Source organism: Battus philenor, unplaced genomic scaffold (assembly GCF_028537555.1).
Source record: "Battus philenor isolate CCGP_79_NKW_IND1 unplaced genomic scaffold, ilBatPhil1.0.hap1 SCAF_2, whole genome shotgun sequence".
Classification (NCBI taxonomy): domain Eukaryota; kingdom Metazoa; phylum Arthropoda; class Insecta; order Lepidoptera; family Papilionidae; genus Battus; species Battus philenor.
In genome coordinates, this window is record NW_027181682.1 from 1,278,481 (window position 1) to 1,292,610 (window position 14,130).

At 36.6% G+C, this 14,130-nt stretch overlaps 1 protein-coding gene across 1 annotated transcript; it reads right to left on the reverse strand.

Annotated features, from left to right (window-relative positions):
* Positions 1–553: 553 nt before the first annotated feature.
* LOC137922518 (thioredoxin domain-containing protein 3 homolog) lies at positions 554–13,754 on the reverse strand. The gene is made up of 10 exons (XM_068765564.1): positions 13,619–13,754; positions 12,547–12,650; positions 10,093–10,164; positions 7,317–7,466; positions 5,572–5,770; positions 4,482–4,652; positions 3,269–3,429; positions 2,517–2,731; positions 1,139–1,364; positions 554–781 (listed from the first exon to the last, which is right to left on the reverse strand). Exons 1-10 carry the CDS (start codon positions 13,752–13,754, stop codon positions 554–556), a joined length of 1,662 nt encoding a protein of 553 aa, XP_068621665.1.
* Positions 13,755–14,130: the final 376 nt, after the last annotated feature.

Genomic DNA, 14,130 nt, shown 5'->3' on the forward strand with positions numbered 1-14,130 from the left:
ATACACTTTATCAGATATAGCCCGAATAAAATCAAAATAATTAAACGATGTCATTTGCCAAAATTCCTTGTACAGCGACTGACTGTACATGTCTTAAGGTACAGTCCAAATAATAATAATACAACAGCTTGATTTAATGAGTGTTTATTCAGTTAATACCACTACTGGAATATTTACTAATATGTTTGAACGTTTGTATGTTTAAAAGTTGAGGTTAGATCTCTATCCTAAATAAAATAAGATATTTGGGTGAAGTAAGCAGCACGATTGTTCCATACGGAACTCTATTACGGAACGTATTTACAGAATTACACCTGCGGAAATTAATCACGGTTTCCAAATTCGAGCGACGCATGACTTAGTCATTATTATTTCGACGAGTGAATAAATAGTTATGGCATTTTGACAGATACTAGCATTCCGTGATGATGTTCCGTATGGAACAGTCACAACAGTTTTTTTTTAATTTTAATTAGGATCTAGAATCTCTCTACCCCTAGGGTCCTCTACTATGAAATATCAATAGAGGAAATATATTTTCAAAGGCAAAAAGCTAGACAATTGCTGGCGGCGGAGAGGTTGCTTTATCCGCAACAAAAGCGTCATCTTCTTCTGCCTCTTCTTCTGCATCCTCTCCCTCTATTTCCCCGTCTCCTTCACCGATGTCCTCGACTTCTCGGCCGCCGTCGTCTTCTCCATTCGCTTCGCCATCTTCCTCCACTGTCTCTACGACCGCGTCTTTGCCATCATCTTCCAATTCATCTTTCGTTTCATGACGCTTCTGAAATATTGTGTCATTAGGATTAAAAGGAACAATGTGTCTTGGTGAGCGTGTGGACACAGAGAGTCCATAACGGATTATATGAATAAAAATGATGGTGTTTACATTAAGCGGCCTCCTTTATTGTTGTTGGATATTTGAGTGATTACAATATTATTCATAGATATGAATATAGCCATGTAACTTTCATAAATACGAGCATTCCGTGATGCTGTTCCGTATGGAACAGTCACAGTGAAGTTTACTACCCAATAGTAATTCATTTAGGATAGAGAACATGTGTTTCTACGCCTAAGGTTTAAACCAAAATAGTAATAACAGATATTCAGTAAGAGAAACCAAACACCAACAACATACCTTCTTCTTTTTCTTTGATTTCGGCTTAGGCTTGACATCTGGTTCGTTATATCCGGGCGGAAAGAACCGTGCACACTCCTGTTCTCCTATTACAGCGTCTGCGCTCACGTGCAGCGGCCCCAGGGTCAGGAGTTCTTCAGGAGGTCCATCAGGGACAGGAGCGTCGGGCTCAACCAACGCCGGATCCGCAACACCCACCGCCACCATCAGCACTATCGTCTCACAGCTGTGTTTTAAAATGGTTTCATTGGGGTAGCCATGTTTGCCGTGACAAAAAATAATAAACAGTAGAAGAGTTAGTAAAAGAAGATAGAAGAAGTTTAGCTTTAATACGATCCTTTGGAAATGATGTAAATATTGAAAAAAGAAACGATGTATATTATATTTACTCTGTCATAATATAATATATACTGTGATAAAAAAGTAAGGTGTGATTGTTATTTAAAATTCCGGGGTATTAGGAAAGCAGGTAATTTTTTTCCCTTGGTCTGTAGGACTGTCTATAACCTTTAATTATCTCACTCACGTCACGTTACTCGTGCTTTTTATTAAACACGTCAAGTATGGATTGGTGCCAAAATCGCAGAATTTTTTGAAAAAAAAAAAACCACCAAAAACTCGACTGATATCGTTCCGAAACCATTGTATTCGACTGATTTGGCTCCGTGTTACTTCTAGCTATTCAACAAATTCAAAAGACAAATGCGAGGACGCCGTTTTGACACGATTGAGGAAATAAAAACCGATTCGTAAAGGATTTTGAAGGCTTTACAGGGAAAATACTATTCAAACTGTTTCGATAGGAAAAAGCGTTGGCTAAAGTGCGTTTTATATGACAGGGATTACTTTGAAGGGGATGAAACTGATTTGGAAGAATAAATAAAGAATTTACATTTTATTAACAAATTCATATTCATTTTAGATCACAGTATTATATTCTACCATAGCATTAGGAAGACAGATATGCATCGAAAAGGAGCGGCAAGAAACACAACACAAATGTTCCTCAATTGTATATAGAAGACAGAAGGAACGAAGTACCAATAGCAATAAGGACACTGTAGAAATATTTTGCTCTGTCTATTTAAGACAATATATAGGAGATATAATAGAAAGGAAATTGGAGATAATAGAAGAATAATAGGAGACAAAAAAGATGAAAAACGATAAAGTCGTAGTTTACACATATGTCGTGTCGTTGTGGAGTCTTCTTTACTAATGTCGATTCTACCGCGCGGTGGCCCTTTTATACGTTATCGAACAACTAGCGCCATCTGTCAACGCATACTGAAACTATAGAGTTCTAAAAAGAGCGAAGAAATCTATTCCCGGGGATTCTAGCAGACGATTGAAGCAGAATTAAAAGCTTTAAACTGACTAGTCCTTCTCCAAGCGCTCCTCGTACTGCTCGACAGTCTTGCAGAGCAGCCGTGGTTCCTGCAGGTTGCCGTCTGCGAAGAACCCGTAGCGCAGCAGAAGCGTTGGGCAGCGCTGCGCTGCGGACAGCACAGCGCGCCGCTGCCACGCACCGAACACCAGCGCCACATGCGGTGGCTCCGGTGGCATTGGCGCTTCCACCAGCGCGCTCACCATCTGTGGTGTAAATGTCAATTCAACTCTTTACACGGTAGATACGTTTATTATAACAAAACGTGTTAAAATACATATGACATGTGGTAAATATAGTCATGTTTCATAACCTCAAAATGTTGTGTGTGATGAAAAAATAACTAATTTAAATATGAACTAATAAATAATGCAAACGAACTAATAATGACATGATTTGAAATAAGAAAATTATTTTTTTCATTTGCTAACTGTTCATGCAGACTACTTAGTAAGTTATTGGCTAGTCGCGGTACAACAGAGCTACAGAGTGATTAATTTTTACCAAATGATTCTAAATGATTTGTAAAAGTTTAATAAGTAAAGCTTCTATACCTTCAAATAATCACCCTGTATAGATGAACGGTTTTACTGATGTTAATTTTTTATAACCTATCTTTATACAAGAAGAATTCAAGACAGTTGGTTCAAAGATCAATTGTCATGAATTCTCTCTCTGTCTATGTATATATAAATAAAAAGAGAGAGAGAGACATAGACAGGTAAATAGAAAGTAAATAAAACCTTTGGGAATAGCAAATCCAGGGCTGCAGCTCTCTGGTGGCGGTCCCGCGGTACGTATAGGCCGGGCAGGTTGTCTGCGCGTAGTTCTTGACAAGGATATTTCTTCTGTGGACCCTCAGTCTGCTCATTACCATCTCCGAATAGTGCACAACGTGACAAACCTGCAAGAAGATAATTCCAGTGTAAGAAAGCTTCAGCTGTTTATTTATTTGTAAAATCAAGTTGGTGCTGAGATATGTTTGCAGCTATGTAAACATCATATGATTATTATATGCTATATTATAATCATTGCATTAGCCGATAGACTTTTTCCTGTACAGCCTTCAAGATCTTCGATTCGGTTTTTATCTACTCTATCTCTAAAATGCTTTGAGTTGAGCCAAATGATATTTCAATTCTATCAGCGAGATCTTTAAATGTCAAACGACGAATTCGAGCAAAAAGTTTATGATCTTTTGCACGAATTTCCATTATTCTCCTTTTATAATTCAAGACTTGTACTTTAGAATAAATTAAAGGATTCTAAAAGAAGTTTCCAGATTTATTGGTGAGAGAATTTCACGGCATTATCATTTCTGTTTATATATATTTGTTGACGTGATCACTTATGACGGACCTCATGAGAAAGCTCAAAGTCACTAAGAGAGCAATGGAGAGGGCTATGTTGGTAGTTTCACTGCGTGATCGAATTAGACAAGAGAAGAACCGCAGAGAAACCAAGAGAGCTCGAAGAATTGCTTGTCTGATGTAACAGTGAAAAGACCAGACTACGATCTCTCCCACCAGCACGCAGACCTCAGTAGATGAAATAATAAAGATAAAGAAATCTATAAGAATGAAAGAATAACGAGTGAGAGATATTAAGAAGGAAGTAATTAAATAAATCTGACCATGTGAATCCAAGACAGAGGTTTTACGAGAAGTCCCTAATGTACTTAGATTCCGGGTACCATACTCACTCACACTCTCTCTAAAATACGGTAAGTTACCGTAAGGTATCATAATCACGCATACTCTCTCTAAAATACGGTACCACGTAACATAACGTAGTAAGTTTGTATAAATTAGTTTTGTTCTGCATTTAAAAGTGTTATTAAAGGAGTTGCTTTGCTATATCGACCCGCAAGTTCTTTTGACAGCTAACCATACGTGCCATGGTAAAGTCCGTTAAATATTAAAGTAGTAGCAATAATTGTATTAAAATATATCATACTAATAACATCTCCTTCCTTGTCTGGCAGTTTTTTGAGCAGCAGAGCGAGTGCAGGTCGCTCGGCAAGGACCGCTGCGACGGCCTCCGAGCTCATCTCCTCGTCCTCCGCGCCCAACAGCCTAGCACCCTGTCTCCCCACCACCAGAGGACACTTGTCCGCTATCACCACACCTATCAATTGAATCAAAAATTATGACGAGAATAAAATACGGAAAATTGCTTTGGTTGGTAATAATGTTCTGTGGAAGGAAGGCTTCAAAGGTAAAATGCATGATATCTTTATATTTTTATATTAAGCCTCTCTTTCTATTAACCCGTTCAGAGTCCTGTCGGGGGTTCAGTGTTGGGACAGTAAAAAAAAATCTTTTGACCAATTGAAAGCATGTTATTGAACGCAACGGTAAATTGGACAAAGGTTAACACAAACAATTATAGTTTGGTGCATAGTTAACACCCCTCCTCCTCCGTCCGCGGGCGTTTATTCACGCCCGAGTCGAAGAACCGTTGCGGCCCGCGGGCGTGAATTAATGACCAAATGACTTGATTTTTCAACGGTTTTTAAACGGTTTTATTTAGTTCGACCCGTACGGAATTTATTTGGGTCAAAATTAGAAATTGAAATATAAGCACCCTCCCATTGTCAGATTGATCTGAAATTTGGTACACACATTTAATATAGATGACAATACAATATAATAAAGTCAATAACATTATAAATCTAAGATGGCCGCCGATACAAAATGGCGGTTTACGTATTTTTCCTTAACCCCCTCAACATGGGTATTAAATGAAAGGGCTACACTAGTAAAACACGATAATTATGTCAAAATTTAAAATTCAAGATAGACGCCGTTCCAATATGGCGGACTAGGTACATATTTTTCCACAACCACCACAATATGGGTATCAAAAAACCGTTTAACTTAAAAGTTTTTTAAATGTATTTATTCACTTCTTTTTAATAGTAATTACAAGTATTTATTCTTGTAGTAAAAATCTTCTAGTATATTTTTATCCACTATGATCACATAAAATATCAATACAGTGCGACATCTCAACCCTTATATATATAGTATTGTCTAACACTTACCGTAAGGTTCCAAGGCGTCAGCTACCTTCCGCAGGTGCTTCTGTGCGTGCGGCATGACAAGCGCTGCGCACACGTCAGAGAAGAACACCTCCAGGCGAGCGGCCCGTGCTTCACGCCGCTCCCTCCGTGCTACCTCCCTGGCTTCCGCCTCGCGCGCCTTGCGCTCCTTCGTCAGCTTTTCTCGCATATCCGCCACCTCCTTATAGTAAATGTCATTAGGATTCGTGAGACTTCCACGCCTGGACAAAGGCTTTTTCCAAAAACTTCCAATATTTTGGAAGCAGCCTGTGGGAAGCATATTTTAACGACCTTCACAAAGTCTGCTCTACTTTTAGATGAACGTTCAACGCTGCTAAAATTAAATATTGTTGTGTAATCATATGAAAAAGCTGGAGTGACTCATTTTGTTAACGAGATGAAATCTGACGTCTGTCAAAAAGAAAACGATAGTACAATCTTCGCGTAAAGTGTATACTATAACATGAGTCAAGTTTTTTTATGGCCCCCGCTATTGAAGGCCTCTCGTACCCCTAATTTGTTGGGATCAGGGTCTTTGTTTACAAATAAGTTGTTCAAATTTTTATCTTTATTCTTCACTCACTTTCATTCTTTTTACCTTTTTTCCTTCTCAATATCTTTCATTTTGTTCTTTCATTCCTTCTTGCTTTCATCGCCTTCCTTCTATCATCTTATAACTCTTAGGTGGCTAGGTACATTTCTTTTATTCTTTATTTTATTACTTATCCTATTTTTTTTATATCACAGTTTTCTTATTTTTGAGTTTGACTTTTTTAATACAATACTATTTTTTTCTTATTCTATTTATAGTTTATTTTTCCTATTATCAATTGACTAGTTATTTGTGCAGTTTATTTTGTACTTACTTATCTGTACTGTTTACAAGAGTCAAGTTCAGCAGTGGTAGGTAGTGGTTGAGCACTGAGACTGAAGATCGTAGGTCACAGGTTCAATTTCTAAGATACAGTCTTAAATATAGCTCATGCTGTGCATTAATTATACTGGATTGCAACTACTTATAAATAAGTTTAAGATGGGAAGCAACGTGTTGTACCACACTTTGATCGCCAACCCGCTTGCTAAGTGTGGTTATCATTTATACCCATATAGATATGTTCGGAGGAGACATATGCCTAGTTAAACTAGTTAAAAACTATTCCTCTTGTAAAATTTTAGTAAGTTTAAAGGCGCTGAATGAAGATTTTAGTGACCTCGCAGTGCGCTTCTATCGGTTGCTTGATGTTAATACTATATCAGAGTTCCCCAAACTTTTTGTATCGTAGACCCCTTGCCATGTTTTTCCGTGTTGGGTAGACCCCCTACTTACCTGATATTGATTTCCTGTAAATTTCTAACTATAGTGAAGTTTAGTGTTAAAAACTTAAAGTAAAAACACATGTTAATTTATACATTTATTAATTGAATTTAAATTAAAACTACTCAAAATAAAATTTTGTATCTGTTATGTATAATATACGTAACATATTAATAATTTTTTACTTCATAGGTACTTTTATAAATAATGTAAATATTTTGATATTATAAGATAGTATGATGTAAGTAAATAGGTATTATCAGTGTATGTGTTGAGATCCACTATCGTGGACTCCCATTTTAATTCATGGACCCCCAAATTTTTTTTCGCTGACGTAGACCCCTTGCAGGTTGTCATAGAACCCTAGGGGTCGATATAGACCACTTTGGGAATCACTGTACTATATCATTACCTGCTCAGGTGGAGTGAGCTCGTGAGGTGCTCTTTTCGGTCTCTCCCTCTCCCCCTTTTTGACCAATTGCTCGTTTCGTAACTCCTCTTCTATAGTTCTGGCGATGCGTGGAGCGTCAGCCCCGAACACGACGTTTACCAGTTGTCCCGCCTGAATAATTATTCTCTGGTGACTCTCTTTTATTAATCTACTTTTACTATAAAACGTAAGATTTTAGTAAATGCCAATATTAGAGATCTCATCACTCTGTGTTTGGCACTAATCGGTGTAACATAACTCCTGAAGATGCCCCGTAGAGGGGTGAAACAAGTGTTGAGTGATTTGGCGATGGCAGTTGTGTGATTCGCATTGTTTGCCGCATACGCATTTATCAGCGGGCTGGTGGGCGGTGCACTTTGTTGCACGACTACGACTGCATGTGCGGAAGTGGCTAAATATTGGTCCTTTTCTTACTTAGGATGGACTTCCGCAAGGTAACGCCTGATTCTATTAAATGTTAGAGATGATATTTAGCAGTTTTTTTTTAATAAATTTCCAGGTAAAAATGCTGTATTTTTAGTGGCATTTGCAGATTCAGCTGATTTAATGAAGAGCTGAATGAAGAGCGCAGATCACCTTGTCTAAGGCTTCGTTTAAGGTAGTGAAGCTCGGAGGTTCTAGGGGGAGTCTGTGCTCGATCCACTTAAATGTTATTATTTCAATGACCGCAAAACTATATAGATATCTTAACGGTCATGTCAATTTGAAATACATGGAATTTTAGGCACACCCGTTCGAATTGAGTCAATGCAATTTTTAAATATTTCTATATTAAAAAAAAGTACAAATTTCTTTCAATAACTCACACGTGTAAATGGTGTATACACATAACTAACACAATGAAACTGTCGGCTGGTAGTGTTTGGTCGATTTCGTACATATCCGTACCAACCAACCATTATCATATGCACATATGTACATTCAATTGTAAACTTTATTCTTTGAGCAATAGTCGATTAATTTATATGGCAATATTTATAATCGATATTTCAAACAAGTTTATTGTAAAACTGTTTTGTAATACTTATATGTATAATATGTGGAATAGGTAGCAAGCTAATTTATTTAGACAGACTTTAGGGTTATCTTTTATAACACGAAATAATTTTTGATAAACATATTATAAAATCCAATGCAGCATTTTATCTGTGCCTTTCTTTTTAATGAATAAAACTGTGTATATTTTATCCAATATTTAAAGCTTCAAGAAAAAAATATCAATAAATGTTTTTTTCATATTTCATATAAGATTATATATTAGAGTATTAGGAATTAGTATCAATATTTGATTTACGACTTAAAAAATATTGTAAAATTTTCGTTAAAAGTGTTACTATCAGGTTTCCAGCTAATTTGTTCTTAATTAAATCATTAATTTAGAATCCGGTAGTACTATATTAAATAAAAATTGTGATCAATGCACACTATATATGAATGTACATTATAATGATTTCTTGAGGTTTTGTCGGTGTTCAGTGAAGCTTTTTCGAAATAATACATATTTTTTTAATAGTACCAGTATCAAAATTCAAATGTATCAAATGTCGCATAGTATATATATATATATATATATATATATACAGTAGGGCGGGGTTACTAGCACTTAAGAGTCACACTATGAACTCTGGGTATATATGAGTATCACAGACGTCTAATGGAGGTAAGTAGTAACAACCTTGTTACACTATAGTAGATAAAATGTCATAGCGGTTCCAAAGGCTGCAGATGAGCTGGCCCGAGGGGCTCCAGCATGATCGCTTACGGCCCTGAGACCAGGTCTTTAGTAACGGTGCGTACTAGAAGTCACCACAGTGTGCAATGGAGGACCCATCAGGAGTGCCGACAAGCAAAAGAGGCAAAGCCTACCGTAAGCTGCCAGCTTTAGCTGCCGCGACCCCATCTGCGCTTGGTGGCAGGGACCTTGACCGTTCATGGTCGTTTTAACAAACATCTATTTACATTAGGCGATCACGGACAGTCCTCTGTGCAGAGCGTGCCTGGAGGAGGACGAGACTGCTCCTCACGTACTACTTCAGTGTACGAGGCTAGCACCCTATAGGGTTACCCATCTCGGATCGCCAAGGTGTCTGACCGACCCTGGGATGCCGGCAACATCCCAGGGTCTTCTGGGATTTATCGAGGAGTTAGGATGGCTTAACTAAGTCCAAGCGCAGTGCCATTTGGTTGCGGAAACCAGCCCGCTGAGACAAGACAAGACAAGTAGTCAAAAGACTACTTGATATGTATACCAAGTAGTCAAAAGACTATATGATTTTGCACATGGATTATTGTGAGTTGGAAAATCTACAACAATATTTATTTACGCACCAATAAATACACCTAACAATGTTGTGTATCTAAGAAAAGGACCAGGACCACTTCCGTGCCACATTAGTGCCAAACACAGATTGCCACTAATCGGTGTAACATAACTCCTGAAGATGCCCCGTGGAGGGGTGAAACACGTGTTGAGTAGTTTGGCGGTGGCGGTTGCGTGATTCGCATTGTTTGCCGCATACGCATTTATCAGCGGGCTGGCGGGCGGTGCACTTTATTGCACGACTACCACTGCATGTGCGGAAGTGGCTAGATATTGGTACTTTTCTTACTTAGGATGGACTTCCGTGAGGTCACGCCTGATTTCATTAAATAAATGTTGTGTATCCACAAGCAAAACAACGAAAACCTACTTTATTTAAATAAATGTCAGTTACTTAAATATAAAAATAGTAATTACCGCTATGAACATCCATGTAGGTTCGCTTCGATTTCTAAACCTCTTCAGGCAGTCTATCGTATCAGCTTTCGCCTGAAAAAAATTGTTCATTTTATATTTACCTCAATTTATATATTATCTATATAAGTAATAAAGTTATACATCAGCACTTTACAGCAATTCTTTCATATGCTAATCCAGAGTTCCCCAAACTTTTTTGTGTCGTAGACCCCTTGGCATGTTTTTCCGTGTTGGGTAGACCCCCTACTTACCTGATATTGATTTTCTGTAAATTTCTAACTGTAGTGAAGTTTAGTGTTAAAAACACATGTTAATTTATACATTTATTAATTGAATTTAAATTAAAACTACTCAAAATAAAATTTTGTATCTGTTATGTAAAATATACGTAACATATTAATAATTTTTTACTTTACAGGTACTTTTATAAATAATGTAAATGTTTTGATATTATAAGATAGTATGATGTAAGTAAATAGGTACTATCAGTGTATGTGTTGAGATCCACTATCGTGGATCCCCATTTTCATTTCATGGACCCCCAAATTTTTTTCGCTGACGTAGACCCCTTGCAGGTTGTCATAGACCCCTAGGGGTCGTCCACTTTGGGAATCACTGTGCTAATCAGTTAATACTGATCGATGTTCGGATTACACGTGTTTTAAAGTGAAATAAAATCTTTACATGAGTGCTTTATGGTGTTAGTGTAAAAACAAAAATGGTCTTCCAAAAAACCGAACACGGAAAGCGAGCCGCAGGTTGGTCTCCCCTGGTAGATGTAAAATTAGACGGTGCGATAGTGTTAAGCGAAATGGTCTTATCTGTGTTTAAAATGATGTCGTTATAAACTCACAGTGACAGCTGGCATGGCAGTTAAAATTGCAAGCATATTACGATCATTTGTAACCAAAGTTATATAGTGATAACTAAAGAACTATATGTGTTGCACGCAATTCACTTATTGATATATGCACTAGGGCAGTTGGCAAAATGTGACTTTAGATCCGAATATGCCCCCGGCTCCTTAAGTACGGCTCTGGTCTGAATATACAAAAAAAAACTTGATAAGAAAAAAAATTATAAAAGTTCCTAAAATAACCCGTGTTGGGTGTAAATATATATATGAACAATCTTTTTCAAGTAAGAAAATTATCATGATTAAATTTAAAAGTTGTTTTATTGATGTCAATTTCGAAACATGTTCAAAATTAAAAACAGCAACAAACAAATTTGACACTTGAATTTTCAAAGGTGACATAAACGCATTATTAATATTTATTTCGTAGGAAATTTAGTTTTATTTAGTCTGCATCTGATTTGGCTTCCAATTTTTTTTAAATTGCTGTAATTTTCATATTTGGAACTTTGTCTATCATTTAGCCGATCACTGCACTAAGCAATAAAAATTCATACGTATTATCTGTGAATTACATTGAACACACTTTTAAATTCACCACAGATAAACATATAAATCTCAAAGTTACATAGCAATTTTGAAATCCGGACATTTCTATTTAGTAAACTACGCGAAAAGTCAAAAAATAAATTTGTCATAAATCAAAACTTTTTTTAAATTCACTAATGACAGTTAGTTTATTTTTTAATTAAGGGAAGCATTCGGTTAGAGAAATATAGATAATAAAAAATAGTATAATATAATCGTATTATATGTATCTATTATACACAAAAATATATGAGGTAATAGTAAAACAATATGTGAAACTAGTGTGAAAAAATTTAAATAATAAAAATTATTTAAAAATAGAATAAAAAATAATAATTCAGAAATGAAACCAATAAAACATAATATTACGTAAAGAATATAAATCAATTTTGATGTAAGACCTAAAAGTTGTATTTAACCACTGAAAAATGTCAGTATGGATATTGTTTCTCTACTTCAACTACACGATAGAAGCTTTACAAAATGTGCAATCGAAGGGATATCTAATGATATTTGGCAAACAAAACAAATTTAGTGATTTTAAAATGAAATTTAGTGAAAGAACATTAAGATACCTTTATCAGTATTTAATGTACTTTATTTTAAAATACTTTATACGTAATATATATATACACACACACACACACACTCATATATATATATATATATAACCACCACATCCTTTCTTCGACCATACAAGAAGATGTACGGATTCACAACATCCGTACACGGTTGAAATTCCTTCCGCACTAAGCGTTTTGCTAACACTTTTATACTGCGTACAACCAAAGCCAATTATAATTTAGGAGTCTTCAAGACAAGCGTGAATAGGTTTCTTCTATACAGACAGAAGTCAAATACTTTGCCTATAAAGGATTAAAAAAAAAACGTAAATGGTTGTGAATAGTGAAAATTTTTAAAAGCAAAGAACTTTTTATATACTCTGTGGAAAAAATAGCGTTCGTGATATATTTCCCTGGGTAACTTGGGAGTCAAATCTCAGAGCTCACCACTGCGAGATGCAGATCGTCGCCGCCTATTTCCACTTTGATCTTCTTTAGGTTGCCCACCATGCCCAGACACGGCCCACACCACTCCGTGTACACATCCACGACTGGTACAATTAATTATTTTATGTTTTCATTCATAAACATAATCTATATAGAGCTGGTGTTACTTAGAAAAAAGTTTCTTTAAGAAAAATTTATTTCTATACATTATCGACATATATTTAATTTACTCTATTATTTTATATTTATTAACACTATTAAAAGAATTGTGAATGATTTTGTATTAATGATGTTTGGTTCATAGTTCATTTATAACATATTATTGTATATATATTTATGATAATATTTATGTACGGTGTACAGACGACTTTAGAGAGGTTATCGTATGACATTAGTTGAAAGTCTTTTCCAATTGGTCTTGTTAGGAATATGGAGGCCTATTTCCAGATGTGGACTCGTTGAAAATGATGAAGGTTGTTTATATGAGTGAATTGTTTTAATTAAACAGCATTTTAAAGGTTGTCTATCTCTGATATCATCATCATTCCAGTCTAAGGACGCCCATTGCTGAACAAACTGAGATGCTGGCCGCTTCCAGTGTTTTTATCGACATTAATAGAATCATCTGTTCACCTTGTGGATGGAGGTTCTACGCTGCGATTGCTTAACTGTGGTTCCCACTTCAGGACCTTAAGACTGATATCATCATCATTACATCACCTGATAAAAGCCTATTTCAAGGGATATACTTCCTGCACCTTGACGGGTCTTGCGTTGCCCGAATCCAGAGAATTCCCTGCGACCTTGACAATGTTGTCGGTCCAACTAGTGAGGGGCTTATCAACACTGCGTTTACTGGCTTTTGGTTTCCATTTGATGAACTTTCAGCTCCATTAACTGCCACTTTAGACGAGTAATGCTTTGAGATTCTTCAGTGACCCTGGTTCCTCAGTGGATTCTCATTTCTGATTCTACCTTGCGTCAAAGCTCTGATTATAGTTTTCTCCGTTATTTCAGCTTTCTTATATGGTTCAATGCGGAGCTATCGCTGAAATACAAGAACGTAACTTACCAAGTAGACCGTCGCGGTTCAGGAAGCGATTCCAGTCGTCGTCGCTGGCCAGCTCGGCTTGGAGCTGGACCTGGGCGGCGCGGCGCCCTGCGCCCGATGCAGCCGCCCCGTGCGCGCCCGCGTTCGACGACGACATCCGGGCAATTGCGGCGAGCGACCCGAACGCCACAGACATACAATAAAATAGAAGCGGCAATACATTATTACTACGTATAAATACATTTAAAAAACTTTTAAGTTAAACGGTTTTTTGATACCTATATTGTGGTGGTTGTGGAAAAATATGTACCTAGTCCGCCATATTGGAACGGCGTCCATCTTGAATTTTAAATTTTGACATAATCATCGTGTTTTACTAATGTAGCCCTTTCATTTGATCCCCATATTGAGGGGGTTAAGGAAAAATATGTAATCCGCCATTTTGTATCGGCGGCCATCTTAGATTTATAATGTTATTGATTTTATTATATTGTATTGCCATCTAAATTAAATGTGTGTACCAAATTTCAGAT

Bases quoted from the DNA above. Each gene is read 5' to 3' on its own strand.
- LOC137922518 (XM_068765564.1), bottom strand. From the start codon at position 13,754: ATGTCGTCGTCGAACGCGGGCGCGCACGGGGCGGCTGCATCGGGCGCA. The intron at 12,651-13,618 runs GTAAGTTACGTT...TAATTGTACCAG, and splicing joins GAACCGCGACGGTCTACTTG to TCGTGGATGTGTACACGGAG. The intron at 782-1,138 runs GTATGTTGTTGG...ACAATATTTCAG, and splicing joins AATCAAAGAAAAAGAAGAAG to AAGCGTCATGAAACGAAAGA.